The sequence below is a fragment of the Lontra canadensis genome, unplaced genomic scaffold (genome assembly GCF_010015895.1).
Source record: "Lontra canadensis isolate GAN:19392208 unplaced genomic scaffold, GSC_riverotter_1.0 scaffold142, whole genome shotgun sequence".
Classification (NCBI taxonomy): Eukaryota; Metazoa; Chordata; class Mammalia; order Carnivora; family Mustelidae; genus Lontra; species Lontra canadensis.
The window spans coordinates 2,799,625-2,814,473 of record NW_022631136.1 but is presented as its reverse complement, the minus strand read 5'-3'; the positions used below and the strand labels follow the sequence as shown (position 1 = coordinate 2,814,473).

General features: G+C 41.2%; 1 protein-coding gene across 1 annotated transcript; it reads right to left on the bottom strand.

The window, feature by feature from the left end:
- Positions 1 to 11,748: 11,748 nt before the first annotated feature.
- Positions 11,749 to 13,464, bottom strand: CUNH1orf68 (chromosome unknown C1orf68 homolog). Its single transcript, XM_032843647.1, has 2 exons — positions 13,421 to 13,464; positions 11,749 to 12,644 (listed from the first exon to the last, which is right to left on the bottom strand). The coding sequence occupies exon 2, from the start codon at positions 12,621 to 12,623 to the stop codon at positions 11,877 to 11,879; it is 747 nt and encodes a 248-aa protein (XP_032699538.1). The 5' UTR covers positions 12,624 to 12,644; positions 13,421 to 13,464; the 3' UTR covers positions 11,749 to 11,876.
- Positions 13,465 to 14,849: the final 1,385 nt, after the last annotated feature.

Sequence of the window (14,849 nt, the reverse complement as noted above, 5' to 3'; positions counted from 1 at the left end):
TAGAGAAAAATGTCTCAATAACACATCTTTGTAAATATTGTTTTATCACTATTTTCTGAATTCTTCTGGTTTCCTCAAATATCTAGCTATGGCTCTCCAAACTAGGTTCCCAATTTTCTTTTATTCTCTTGACATAAAGTCATTAAAAACTAAAACTGCCTCCCCACCAGAGCCCTAAAAACCAATACTGGACAACTTGAGGTCAGCTTCGAAAAAATTGCCACAAGACTCATGTGTAGACAATCTTTGTACCTGTTGTTCTATGGGCCATTCGAAAGGATCATTGGAGACATTTGAATTACAAACCAAAAAAACCTTTATTCTGGCTGCCTGTTCCCACTCCATTTGAGGATGCTTTGAACCTGACATCTAAAACTCTTCTTAATGGCAGCACTTGAGGCTCAGACCCTGGGTTTAGAATTTGCTGTAACCATCAACCTATGTTTCTTTTGTTTCTATAAAAGTGCCTCTTATTTTTTTTAAAGATTTTTATTTATTTATTTGACAGACAGAGATCACAAGTAGGCAGGGAGGCAGGCAGAGAGAGAGATGGGAAGCAGGCCCCTTGGTGACCAGAGAGCCCAATGTGGGGCTTGATCCCAGGACCCTGAGACCATGAGCCGAAGGCAGAGGCTTCAACCCACTGAGCCACCCAGGTGCCCCAAAAGTGCCTCTTATTAATTACCTGATTGCTTACTAAACAAAACAGAATCTAGAAGATGATTAACATCACCTGTATACAATTAGGGCCTTAAATGACTCTCAAAATAGCATTATTATTATTAAACACTGAAATAACTCAAATGCATACAACAGTTCTACAAAATAGAATGGCATTAGATGTTTTAACAGCTGCACAAGGTGGATCGTGTGCCATTATAAAAATGAAATGTTGTGTAGATACTCCAGATTACCCCAAAAATATAACAGGATTGCTAAAAAATATAAATACTCAAATTGGTGCTTTAAATAATCCCTCCCTCTCATTTAATAATTGGTTACTGGAGGAAGATTTTGGTTAACTAACAAAGATCTTTTACTGGGCTACTTTTCTCTTGTTATTTTAATCATGTTTTACTATTTTCTCCCATGTCTCTCCACCTGGTGCCGAGACTCCTTCACTCCTTCAGACTCCATAACTTCAAGCCAGAAATGGATCATCTGCTCAAGAAGACTCACATCTGTTATTAACTCTAGATGCAGCTGCCTTAGCCTTTCTTAACTCCTACTAAATCTCAACTGACCAACCCTGACCCATAGGTAGGAACATCTCTATGCCCCTTTTTAGCAGGAAGAAGCTACAGAAGATGAGACTTTCTGCCTTCTATAAGCTTAAAGATTTAAGGGTCAAAGTTGTTCTGGGGGAAATGATGAGAGAAACAGAGGTGAGAGAAGTGTAGCTTAAATTAAATCTCCTTACAGCTTGCAGCCCACTGATAGATACCTGTGACATTCAGAGCATGACCTTCCTCAAGGAACTCATGGATGCCTCAGTGCCTTAATGTTTATGACTAAAAATAACCGTATCTTAATAGCAGCTAGCCCCTTGAAGTCCTGAAAGCCTTGTTTCCAAATTCCTTAGAGACTTATGCTATCCCTAACCCCCACTAATTAAAAAGTATTTAATCAGTCATTCCTCACAATCCCAGTGCAGCTCTTTCTGTCCATGGATCCTGTCCCCATGCTATAATAAAATCACCTTTTGCCCCAAAAAAGTCTCAAAAATTCTTTCTTAGCTCTTCACTCATGAACCCAAAACTTCCAAATTTCATCACTGGTGACATTGGAAATAGCAGTTTTAATGGTGAGGCTGACATTGTTTTATAACAAATTTTTAAAGGAGTAGGATAGAAGAAGCAGAGATCACAATTTCAGAAAGTTTAAGAGATTGTGAGAGATGAAGCAGAAAAAAAAATATAATGAAGAAACCACTGTTTGAATGTTATACAGAGTGGTCAAAGTAAGGTGTTATGATGCCTAGTTGGCTGAGATGTGGTATTGATTCAAAGAACTACAGCACTTCAAAGAGAGGAGACCTTGATTTGCACCAGGATTTTGAAGAAAAAGTTTTTCAAAAACCAATGATAATCATTGAAAGTATGATGTACTGACCCTAAACATACCTCCAGTAAAGAGAGGCTGGAGTTGACATTAGAGGGGAAGAGGATTGATGGCAAAGGGGGTGCTCTGAATAAGAGGTATTATTCAGGACAGTTTTGGATTCAGAGATTGAAGTTAGCATGCTTACTTCTCCATGGGCAAGCTATGCTATCTTCAGCAAGTTACATATATCTTCTAAACTACAGTTTCATGGTCTGCAGAATAGTGACCATTGTTCTGTTCATCTATAAGCATCACATGAGATATAGCCTATGAAGCACTGAGCATAGATAGTACCACACAAATGGCTGTATGTAAAAAAAGTGATAGCTACTCCTTTAACTCCTCTTACTATTATTCCAATTAATATGATCATTTACCATGTTTTGGTATTTTAATAGGCATCATTCTGCCTGGCAAGATTTCCTGGTCACAGGGGAGAACTGGTATTATAGAAGTCTTGTTGTTCTAGTTTCTTCATTGGCCTCAACTGTGGCTACTTCTGTGGGATACTTCTAAAGATAAAGATGGCAGAAGAATGAGGGTTAGGTGTGTCTCATTCTCTCTCATTTATGAAACCCATTCTATGTGCAAAGTATTGCACCAGGTAAAGGGTGGATTCAGAGAGATTCAGAAACCTCCCTTATCTTCAAAGATGGTCTACAAAATTACCATCTACAAGGCCCAAGAGACAAGTCCTCCACTAGCTTCAATATGAGTCAGACAGAGGCTATTCCAGGAAAGGTTATTCTGTCTGAAACCAAAGTGTGGATGTCTAGAAGTCAAGCTTGAGCAGTGCAAATGAACCAAGGAGGACATGGGAACAGTGGTTGTAGAGGAGCAGAGATACATACTCAGAACTAGACTGTGTAACAGCAAGATGTAAAGATGTGTAAAGTAAGAGGGATCTGGGAGTCAAAATATTCTACAGAATTAGAGGGATGATAATATGAAAACAATGCAATAGAGTTGTTTTGGTGATATGAGGTAATATAGGTAAGAGGTCTACAACTCTGCTTTTAACACTAAATGACTGCATATTAAGCTCTAATTGAATTAATGATTTTAATTTTGTGGGAGTTCAGAAAAAGAAATGATTGTTAATGGCTGGAAAAATTAAAGTTATTTTTATGAGAAGTATAACTAATGAAAACTATAATGGGATTGATATTAGTGGTGGTTGCTTGTCTATGATTCAGTGGGCTCAAGAAGGGCAAGGACTGTATAAACTGAATTTATGTTAACCTGAATATTTCCCATTATTTCTTACAATATTAAGAGTTTATTTCCCCTCTCAAATATATCTGCCAAAATCCCCATTAAAAGTGTAATAGTTCTTTAAAAAGAGAGATTATAAAATACAATTCTGATGAAACTTTATAGTTTTAATAAGTGAATTTGGTTTTTCCTGATACAAGGAAGCCTAACTTAGCCTTCTTAAAATATACATGTTTTGAAGAAAGGTTGCGGGTTTCTCTCCTTACCCCACTCTGAACCATGAAGGCGCTCTCATTCTTTTTAAGACACCTGCAGGAATGTGAATGTGTATCAAGACATGGGCATGAAGATGCAGGAGATTGAGCTAAGGGCACAGGGAAAACAGTTTTACCTTCTCCCTATCCCTGCTGAGGAAGGATAGTCAGGTAGATCTGCCTAGAAATAAACAACACAGATTTCTTTTCAATAGACCTCTTCATTCATGGGCAGACATTTGCCAGGAAATAGGAAATGAGTAGAGGGAAAAAAACCTCCACACACACAAAAACCTTTCTGACCTGCTAGTGTGGGCAATTAAGAAGTAACTTAATTATTCACAATAGCCAAGATACAGAAACAACCTAATCATCTTTTAATGGATGATGAATAAAGAAAATGTGATATATATATACACAATGGGATATTACTCAGTTATAAAAAGAAGGGAATCCTGCCATTTACAACAACATGGGAGACTTGGAGGATATTATACTGAATGAAATAAGCCAGACACAGAAAAACAAACAATACGTGATTTCACTTCCATGTGGAATCTAAAACAGTTAAATTCATAAAAACAGAATGGAGTGGTGGGGGTGGAAAATGGGAGATGTCGATAAAGGGTATAAACTTTCAAGCATAAGATGAATAAGTTCTGGGGCTCTAATATACAGCATGGTGAATACAGTTAATAATACTGTACTGTGTACTTTAAATTTGCTAAAAGAGTACATCTTACATGTACTCACCCAGAAACACACATAGATAAACACACACACACACACACCAGTAACTATGTGATGTCATGGATATGTTAATCAGCTTGATTTTGATTGGAAGGGGAGGTGAACCATGAGAGACTATGGACTCTGAAAAACAATCTGGGGGTTCTGAGGGGGTGAGGGGTGGGAGGTTGGGCGATCCAGGTGGTGGGTGTTGGGAAGGGTACGGATTGCATGGAGCACTGGGTGTGGTGCAAAAATAATGAATACTGTTACGCTGAAAAATAAAAAAAAAAACAAACATTTCATTTTATATATATATATCATATCATGTTGTACACTTTAAATATATTCAATTTTTGCCAATCATATTTTACTGAGAATAAAGGAAAAAAAAGCTTTTCATTTAAGATATCACACAGAAATGCTGTGCCCCTTTTTAAGTTTTTGGAAGAGATTTTAACTGAGAAATTTTGAAAATAAAGACATCTTAGGAAAAGTGTTCACCAGCCCACAGCTGTGTGATAAATTCATAATGGTTCCTCTATTTGGGACTGTATTTTCAATCCTTTGAGGAAGTTGGAAAAGCAATCTAGTAGGAAGGCAATCTAGTAAGAAAACAAAACAAAGACATGACATAGTATTAGTAATAAAGCAGTCTAGGAAGAAAAGTAATCTGAAGTGTTTGAAGAGGTGGGGGGGTGGGAGGTTGGGGGAACCAGGTGGTGGGTATTAGAGAGGGCACACACTGCATGGAGCACTGGATGTGGTACAAAAACAATGAATACTGTTATGCTGAAAATAAATTTTAAAAAAATATTAAAAAAAAAAAAAAGTAAAACAGGGTAGGGTGAAGAGCTGGAGCAGAGCCTGGTGGTCAGAGGTGGGATGTATGGAGTGTTTAACACTGAGACAGGTTCAATGAACGGTTGATAGTATTTAGCTTGACATTTTTCTATCTGAGAAGTCCATAGAAATTATGCCTCTGAGTTTTCTCTGCTGTTCCCTGGATAATCAGACTGGATTAAAAAAAAAATACAGAAAGTTCCCATAGAATAGACATATAAATAAGGAAGATTAATTTCTTTATTTTATAAGAAAATATTGAGTCCTGCACTATGCTAGACTCTGGGACATCAATCAGATAAGACCTAATTCCCTCTCCTATAAATCGTCTAATAGGTTAAGGTGAACACATCTCCCAGCAGTATGTGCATGGGGGTTGGACACAAGGGCTGGCTATGAGGATCTCTGAAAATATTAATCACTATCTGCTTTTCTCAGTGCTTTGGAGCCACACATACTCTTCCACTCTTTATCCCTATTGTGGGGAGAGATGCCTGCTACATCATCCACCTGCCCTGTCCCACACACCAACTTGCTAATTGTGCCATCAGCAATCATCAGCAGGGTGGAGATGTTTACACCCGTGACAAGGAATGACATCTGATTGTGACATTTTTCCCAGCTAGCTTCTGTCTTTAGACCTGGCCTAGATTCTCCTTTATTGTCAAGCACTGAATCCCCAGGGAAGAGCTGTTAATCTGAGTGCCCCACTAACCATGTCTCTTTAAGGGAGGCCACCAGTTAACTATCAAACTTCTACCCCATTTCTATTCTCTTGGAAAGCTCCACTGTCTGAACTTTAAGGAAGAGCCAAAAAATTGGAAGCATAGACTGTCAGGGCTAGAAACAGCCTTTGGTGACTGTTTCATCCAACTTCCTAATTTTATAGACATGGACACTGGGGTTCAAAGGGGTGAAGTGCCTTATTCAGTCTTAGAGAATGTACTATGGCAGAGCTGGCATGAGAACAGAGGTGGAAGAATCTGGTAGACTACAGTCACTTTAAACGTCAGTATAACTTTTCATAATCAGATCCATAAACAAAACCTTCTCTCATTGCATTTTACTTTAGAACTGTAAAATTTCAAACCATGAGAACCCCTTAATAGTTCTCATCTGATATGATTGTCACTCTCTTAGTCGAAGTATCTTTCAGGTTTACAGACTGAGCCCCTCCAACCAGGAACAGGACAATGGCTTCATGGATTTTGCTTGACAATATTTCAGGCAGTTTTATGAGACACCACCCCTCTGGGTGAAGAGATCATATAACTTGTCCGAAGTCATAATATCAATAAATGGGCCTGTCTGTCTCAAAGTTCCCAGTCTGCATAACACTGGCTGTTGCTCCTCCCACACCTGCCAGACCGTTCATCTCATTGCTCAGAGAAGAGAGGCATCACATGTAAAGCAACTAGCATTGTGCCCAGCACATAGTAAGCCCTCACTAAATAAAGGACAATTCCTTCTGTCCTTCCTTGTAGATGTCAAGAATAGATCCAAGTCCTTTTTCTTATGGGTATTTAATCATATTAGTTATACATTCAAGACAATATATGTATAATGTATTTTAAAATAAAAACTTAAATATATTTGACTATATGTTTATTTCTTAAATTTGGAAATATTATGAGGCCTATCTATATGTATTAGACTTACTTGTGAATAATTTTGGCATAAACATTTTCCTGAGAGAAAACATAATTAAAAACTAGTCTATACAGGGAAGTGGAATTAGGATTCAAGTCAGTAGAATTTTCTATTCCAGAAAAACTGTGGGAAAGCAGACTCTTGAAAGAGCCCAGGAGAGCAGCACATCCAAGCACACTGTCCCCAATCTCCCAGGGATTTGCTTCATGTTCTGGACTTTCCATTTCCTTTAACTTATTCCCAATAAGTTCTCTATAATTAGTGTAGAGGGACTAGGAGTCAGGAAATCTGGATTAATTTACATAAAAAATGACACATCAAGATTTGTTTAACTATAAAAAAACAAAACATGGTAGAACTTTTGATTTGCCTTAAAACGTCCTGAAACTGAATATTGTATTCTTTTCTAACCCATCAATTGTAGAGATGAGAGAACCAGCTGTGAGCAAAGACCACCTGATGCTGGCACTTGAAGGCACCTTTACTCACAGAGTGGCCCAAGCTGTCATATGGTACCTATACAAGCCAGACCCAGAACTGGGCAGCTACACAGGGCAGGGTAGGAAAGAGCCAGATAAATTAATGCTACTAGGTAGTTGTTTTAGATTATCCTTTATATGCTCTAAAAATAGGAATTTTTTTAATTGTAAAATTTTTTTATATTCATTTTTTAAATTTATTTTCAGCGTAATAGTATTCATTGTTTTTACACCACACCCAGTGCTCCATGCAATCTGTGCCCTCTCTAATAACCATCACCTGGTTCCCCCAACCTCCCACCCCCCGACCTCTTCAAACCCTTCAGATTGTTTTTCAGAGTCCATAGTCTCTCATTGTTCACCTCCCCTTCCAATTTCCCCCAACTCCCTTCTCCTAACTCCCCATGTCCTCCATGCTATTTGTTATGTTCCACAAATAAGTGAAACCATATGATAATTGACTCTCTCTGAATAGGAATTATTTTTGCAGAGAAAAATAAACTTTAAGAGGCACAAATAATATAGTATTTACCACCTGCCTCCCTGAAACCTCACAACAGCTCCCTTTGGCTGAATGGATATCTCCAGCAACACCATCCATCCCCACCCGTAGTAGCACCCATCAGATACTCCTGCCCTTCTGTCTCACTGTGCACTCTCTCCCTTCAGCTCCTTACTCCTGTCAGGTCCCCTCCTCCCACAGAGTCCCAGGCTGTGCTTCTGCCTCTGCCTGGAGAGGCCTTTCTTTGTTGCTCAGTAATTAACTCCTTGAGTTAATCAACCTTGAGATTGATTTGCACTTTCTCAAAGAAGTCCTTTCTGATCTCCCTGAACAGGTAAAATCTGTATATTGCAGGATGTCAGGGCACCCAGTACCCTTCATAGCTGTGCACCTTTACATTTATTTATTGGGTTTTTATTGTTTATTCTCCCTCTTTGCTGTAAACTCCAAAATGGCAGTGATGGTGCCTGGAAGAAAATAGTTGTTCAGCATCTATTTGTTAGATGAATTAATGAAAATCAGACACAAAAGTTACTTCCAGACTGGCCAAGCTCACACAGGCTTCTCAGGTTCTGGCGTCTGGCTTCTCAGTATCCTGAGGTCTGTATAAGGCAGGGGAGTCCAGCACCATGTGTTGGGGTTCTTTTGGAGGTACTCCTAACTATACACCTGGGGTGACTTTAAAGCCTGGATTCCATTGGCTGCTTCTCCTCACATGGACTTTCCTACATATACATCCCTTGCACACAAGCAGCGCTCTTCCAAAGCTCTGGAGTTGTAGAAGGATATTTCTATTCTGCTCCACCTCATGCCTCCAAACTTAGTGCCCCGCTCTTTGGGGATCAGAGACTTTGATTTGCTTTCAACATGACATTAACTTTCTTGGATCTAGGTGGTAGCTATAGAGATGTGTTTGTTGAATGATGAACTTATGATTTGTGTACTTTTCTATACTTTTATATTTCAACATAAAATGTTTAAAATATTTACAAAGACCTTAATAGCAACTCATACAATAATGAGAAAGAGACAAAGTGAGGCAAAAATCAAGAGAAAGAAAGACAGAAGGAGAAAAAAAGAAAGAGAAATCAAAATACATGTCAAAAAGGGCAATAAGGGGGTGGTTAAATATATCACTGCTTAGCCAGACGACAGAAATGTCAGAAAGCAAACAACAAAGAGAAAAAGATACAATTATATGTACTAACCAAAACTTGAGTTGAATATTTCAATTAAATTTCAATATTGAGTTGAATATTCACTATTAAATGAAAATAGGTCATCATAGAGCAATCTTCAGGCTATGTAATGGGTTGACATTTACTAATCCATGTGTTTTCTTTCTTCTACATTTCTTTTACTTATGCTCTGTACCAAGAGAATTATGTGTTTGCCTTTTAAACTTTATAGTCTCTTTTCTCTTCCCTGTACAAAATGAACAGAATGGCATAGAGCTAGACAGCTGGGAGAAAAGGAGAGGTTTTTCTTCCTGGGTGAGTTCCTCTAGAAAGGAGAATCCCAGGATTGGGCAAAGAATAGAGAAAACTAGCAAATCAGCCAGGGAGGTTCAGGCTACACAACCAGGACCAGACTTGGGTCTGCTGGGTTGAGGGGGTGGCAAGGGAGAAGGAGACAAAGAAGCTACACTGTCTAGATGTTAGAGAGGATTTGGGGGCTCTCAGTGAAGGAAGCTTGAGCATCTGTGCTCAAGATATGGGAGAATTGAAGAGGAGAGAAAATGGGAATTTTAGAAGTTTATTATGAGTTATAAAATGGATTCCCAACAATACTTTACTGACACATCAGTGATGGGCTGGGCTTTTAGGATGCTATCCATTCTCTACATATGTTGGGCCACGGTGGGGCTAGACAAAGATCTAATCAAAACTCTAATCCAGGGTCATCCCTGGAATAGGATGTGCTCCATATCACTCGGCATCAGAGAAATACAAATCAAAACCACAATGAGATACCACCTCACACCAGTCAGAATGGCTAAAATTAACAAGTCCGGAAATGACAGATGCTGGCGAGGATGCGGAGAAAGGGGAACCCTCCTACACTGTTGGTGGGAATGCAAGCTGGTGCAACCACTCTGGAAAACAGCATGGAGGTTCCTCAAAATGTTGAAAATAGAACTACCCTATGACCCAGCAATTGCACTGCTGGGTATTTACCCTAAAGATACAAACGTAGTGATCCGAAGGGGCACGTGCACCCGAATGTTTATAGCAGCAATGTCTACAATAGCCAAACTATGGAAAGAACCTAGATGTCCATCAACAGACGAATGGATAAAGAAGATGTGGTATATATATATAATGGAATACTATGCAGCCATCAAAAGAAATGAAATCTTGCCATTTGCGACAACGTGGATGGAACTAGAGGGTATCATGCTTAGCGAAATAAGTCAATCAGAGAAAGACAACTGTCATATGATCTCCCTGATATGAGGGAGAGGAGATGGAATTGGAAATTAAAAAGTAATTTTTGTCTATAAAAGTCATGCAGTTGATCCTCGAACAACATGGATTCGAACTGTACAGGTCCAATTATATTTTTTTTTTCAATGAATACAGTATTATAAGTGTATTTTCTCTGTCTTATGATTTTCTCAATAATACTTCCTTTTCTCTAGCTCACTTCATTATAAGAATACAGTATAAAATACACATAACATACAAAATATGTGTTAATTGATTATCTTATCAGTAAGGTGAACAGTAGGCTATTAGTAGTTACCTTTCCGCGGAGTCAGAAGTGTGGATTTTAGACTATAGGGGAGATTGGCGCCCCTAACCCCTGCATTATTCAAACATCAACTATACTATTCGAATGTTTACATAGTTTGTGCTACTTACCTAATTTTTAATTAATAAATATAAAAACATTACATGCCCACATTCATTGCTGAAGGAGCAGCACAGAGACCAACATTGCCAGAGCTACTAGGTGGTACGAGAGGAGATCATGGTGCCCAGAGATCTGGCTGCAGTGAGTTTGGCTGGAGGGATGGAGTGTGATTTGGGGGATCATGGGTGACTTAGATATTCCAAGGCAGCACAGTAGTCCAGATGATACTCCACAAGTGTCCCAGCATAACCCGAGAGAGGTTGCTTAAAAACGAACTCAATTTCCCAGTTCTAGTTGGAATGTTCCTTTACATATTCACCAAAAGTGCTGCCACCTCTGCTCATGCACCAGGGTTTGTGGGATTGTGCTGAAGAGCACTTACCCCCTACTTATTTCCTTTTTGCTGTGTGGGTTTACAGTTTCTAGCTATAAAAACCCACCCCAAACCCCCGGGTTATCAAAGTAATGGAGGAGGAAGTGCTAGTGAGGAAGCCCAGGACCAGATGCTTAAGCCAAGAGGCTCACTCCTAGGGCTGTCTCCCTGGCTAACGTGGGGAATTTCCACCTGCTGAGTGGAAACCACCTGAGGGTGGTTCCCCATGCTTTCCCTCAGGTCTTTCCTCTGGGGCTTCAGGGGGCCAAACCCATCAGATGAGATAATGGAATCCATAGAGCCACTCCCACACAAGCAAGGGGCATCTTCTTAAGGCTCCTGAAGAGATCTGATTTCACAGACCCTTCAACATCCAGGAAGCTGAACCCTGAGTTCACATGCAACAATCATGCTACCATGAGAGCCTAAGCATAGCCAATCCCTCTCCTTACACTCATCAGAGGGCAGGAAAAAGGCATCTTCTGACCCCCAAATCTCCAGCTAACTTGCATGGGGAAGTTTATTAGGGGCATTCTAGAATGGTCCAGAATCCCAGGCTAGGATTATTCCAGCTTGGTCTGCTTATTCATGTCCATGCAGACCTTTCCTCTAGTTGAGAAGCAAGAAGAAGAGAGGAAGAGTTTCTGATAGAAAAGTAGAAATATGGACCAAATAGACAGGACACCATTATGAATTGCATTCAGAGCTTTATTCTTGCCAAAGTTTGGGGAGAGCGTTAACTCCAGCAGGTTGCCTTCATAGAGAAGCAAAGTACACAGTGAAGCAATGAGATTCTACATCATTGGGAATATAGGGAAGTGGGGCCAGAGGCTGGTGAATGTTCCAGAAGGTGGAGCAAGGCTGTTTTGTATTTAACAACAGCAGTCATCATCACGATCACAGCATGCAGGACCTCGGGACCTCATGGGGATAATTCCCAAGCAGCAGCACCCAGAGCCACAGCCACCACAACTGCAGCCCCCACAGCTGCAGCACCCAGAATCTTCGCAGCAGCCAGATGATCCTGAGTTGCAGTCTTGGGGCCTTTGGACCCAGCGTCTCAGGGGACTCACCCCGAAGGTCCGGGGAGCCAGGCAGCAGTAGCTGGTGGAACAGGGTGCAGAGCATGGATCAGGTGCACCGCATGAGGTGGTCAAGCTACTTGCAGGAGCCTGAATATAGTAGGTCTGGCCAGGAGAAGGGCCCTGACCATAGCAAGTCTGGGTCTGGCAGGGAGTTGGGCACTTCACATAGGTTGTCTGGCACAGAGCTGGGCACTTCATGTACGTCTGACAAGGAGCTGGGCATTTCACATAGGTCTGAGTCTGGCAAGGAGTTATACATTTCACATAGGTCTGAGTCGGGCATGGAGGTGGGCCTTTAACATAGGTCTGAGTCTGGCAAGGAGTTACACATTTCACATAGGTCTGAGTTGGGCATGGAGATGGGCATTTTACATAGGTCTGAGTCTGGCAAGGAGTTACACATTTCACATAGGTTTGGGTCTGGGATGGAGCTGGGCATTTCACAGAGGTACCTTTGGTACTCTGCACAGCTCCCAATCCAGAACCTTTCACACAAGATGGGGGGAACTGTTGCTGCTTCTGCTGATCACACATCTTCCTGTGGTTTTGTAAAATCTGAAAAGAAAGGTCTCATCAGAACTAGAAGGTTTCCAGGGAAACCCTCAGCATCCCATATGAATAGAATGATCTGTAAGCAGGAACACTTTTGAGAAGGTCACAGGCACTCAGACCTGACATAGGGTGGACTCAAAGCCAGGGATCTTGCTTGGCTCTTGTGCCTGTTGCTGGACATGTGCCTCAGTTTCCATAGTGGAAAATGAAGGGCTGGAAGGAGTGATGTCTGTTTCTACCCAATTCTCCAAGCCTCCTCTTTTCTTACTCACTTTGTTGCCTGTATTACAGATTCTCCTTAGAACATTATTTCCCCTCATTGCCAGCTCTCTCAGGACTGGCTTTCTTACTCCTTCCTGCCAGGCCAGGCAGTACCCAGGGAAAGCAAGTTCTTGTCAGTAGACCCAGAACCAATGTGAGTCTCAAGTTGAGCCCTACAGAGCATGACAAGTCTGGAGTTTGAGTTTCCACCATTTGCTCTTCAGGCCGGCTGGACTATCACTTCACCACATAAATGGATACATGAGAGGACTGCACAACTGCACTCAGGGAGAGAAAGTGTCGTTGTTCTCTGACAACCCCTTCTCACACAGGACCAACAGCTTGGCCCTAGTTCTGTACCTCTGCCTCTCCCCCTCAGACCCCAGTCTCTGCACTTCCCGCCAGCTCTACCCTAGCTCCTTCAATGGCTACCCTCATGCCTCATTTTGACCACCTTCAACCCACCCCAATGTCACCTCTCCTTCCTAGTTGTATCCCTAACCCAGGCATAGACTTACCTTCTTCGCTGACGGAGCAAGACGGGGAGAGGCCAAGGATCTGAGATGCTGGCCACTAGGAAGGCCTTTTATAGGGTGGCAGTGAGGCAATTTAATGGCATCTGAATGAAGCAGAAGAGATCACGAGGACCAGGGCTGGCACTGCATTGGTGAGATTCCTCCCCAGTATGCCTGGCTCTTCACTCAGAGGCAGGGCATGTCTCTGCTTGACATTGAATTTTCCTGAACACAAGATAAATGATTCCTTTGGCCTTCTTCATGAAACAAGTCAGCCTTCTTTCTCTAGAAGTTATGAGAGTGGAGATTCCTATGAGATCTGTACCTATGGAGCTGTTTCTAGGTCACATGAGTCTTCAAGGACTTTTTCAAAATACAGTTAGCATCTCAATTTTTCATACACTGTGCCAAAAGCTATATTGTGCCTCTCCTCAGCCTGCATAGTGACTTCTTTCTGAGGGGCCCCATGGTGGGTCCTGCTGGTTTGGGTTGCTGGTCCCAGTGGTCTCTGCCTCAGGATGGCAGTAAAGCCCCCCCCCCCCCCCAAGAACTCCGGGTTTGCTCCATGGACTGGCAGGTTATTCTGTTTATTTAGGAAACTGGGTGGGTGCTTAATGATCTCAGAGCTCAGCCTCTATATCTAGGGTGTCTCTACTCAGTTTATCATGCCCTATATCCCACATCCTCAACTTTACATGCCCTATAAACTCTTCATCCTCACCTTTCTGGACCTCAATACTGGGCCTAGATACCAGCACAGTGGGAATTCCAGCCAAATGAACACTGTGTGATAACAATTGTAAACTCTAACATTTAACTGAATGCTTCATATGTGCCAAACAGTTCATAGGGGTGTACATTTACAGAAGACCCTGTAACTGAGGCCCTAAAAGATTAAGGAAGTTCCCCATTGTCACAAAGCAATTAGGTAAGAAGCTAGAATTCACATAAATGCAGTCTGCCTTCATAAGCCATGGTCTTTATTGCTACAACATGCCTTTTATTTCTGGACATAACACTGTCCCTGAATATCTGCCTCCTTCCCTTTCTTCAGTGCAGTAAATACAGCAAGAAAAATGGCAATGATATATATTAAGCACATCTTGTGAGGTAAGTTATACTAGTCCTATTTTACAAGGAAACTAAGACCCAGAGGCCTATTTCACCAAGGTAGTCCCATTGGTAGGCAATGGAGTATCACTTGAACCCAGGCCTGCTTATTTACAGAGCCCACGCTCTTCTCACTGATCCATATCAAGTTGCCCAATGCAGAAAGGTATCTTGATCCTGAGCCAAGCCCTAGTTGCAAACTACCACTCCCTCAGATCAGTAGTGCAGGCCCCACTGTGGCCCAACAGCACGTAAGGAAAAAGTGTTTCTACATTTGTCCATAACGGATCCCAATTTTTCCATGACCATAAATCTTAAAGCT

What these genes read in the sequence shown, in the direction of transcription:
- CUNH1orf68 (XM_032843647.1), bottom strand. Translation starts at nt 12,623, where the DNA reads ATGTGTGATCAGCAGAAGCAGCAACAGTTCCCCCCATCTTGTGTGAAA.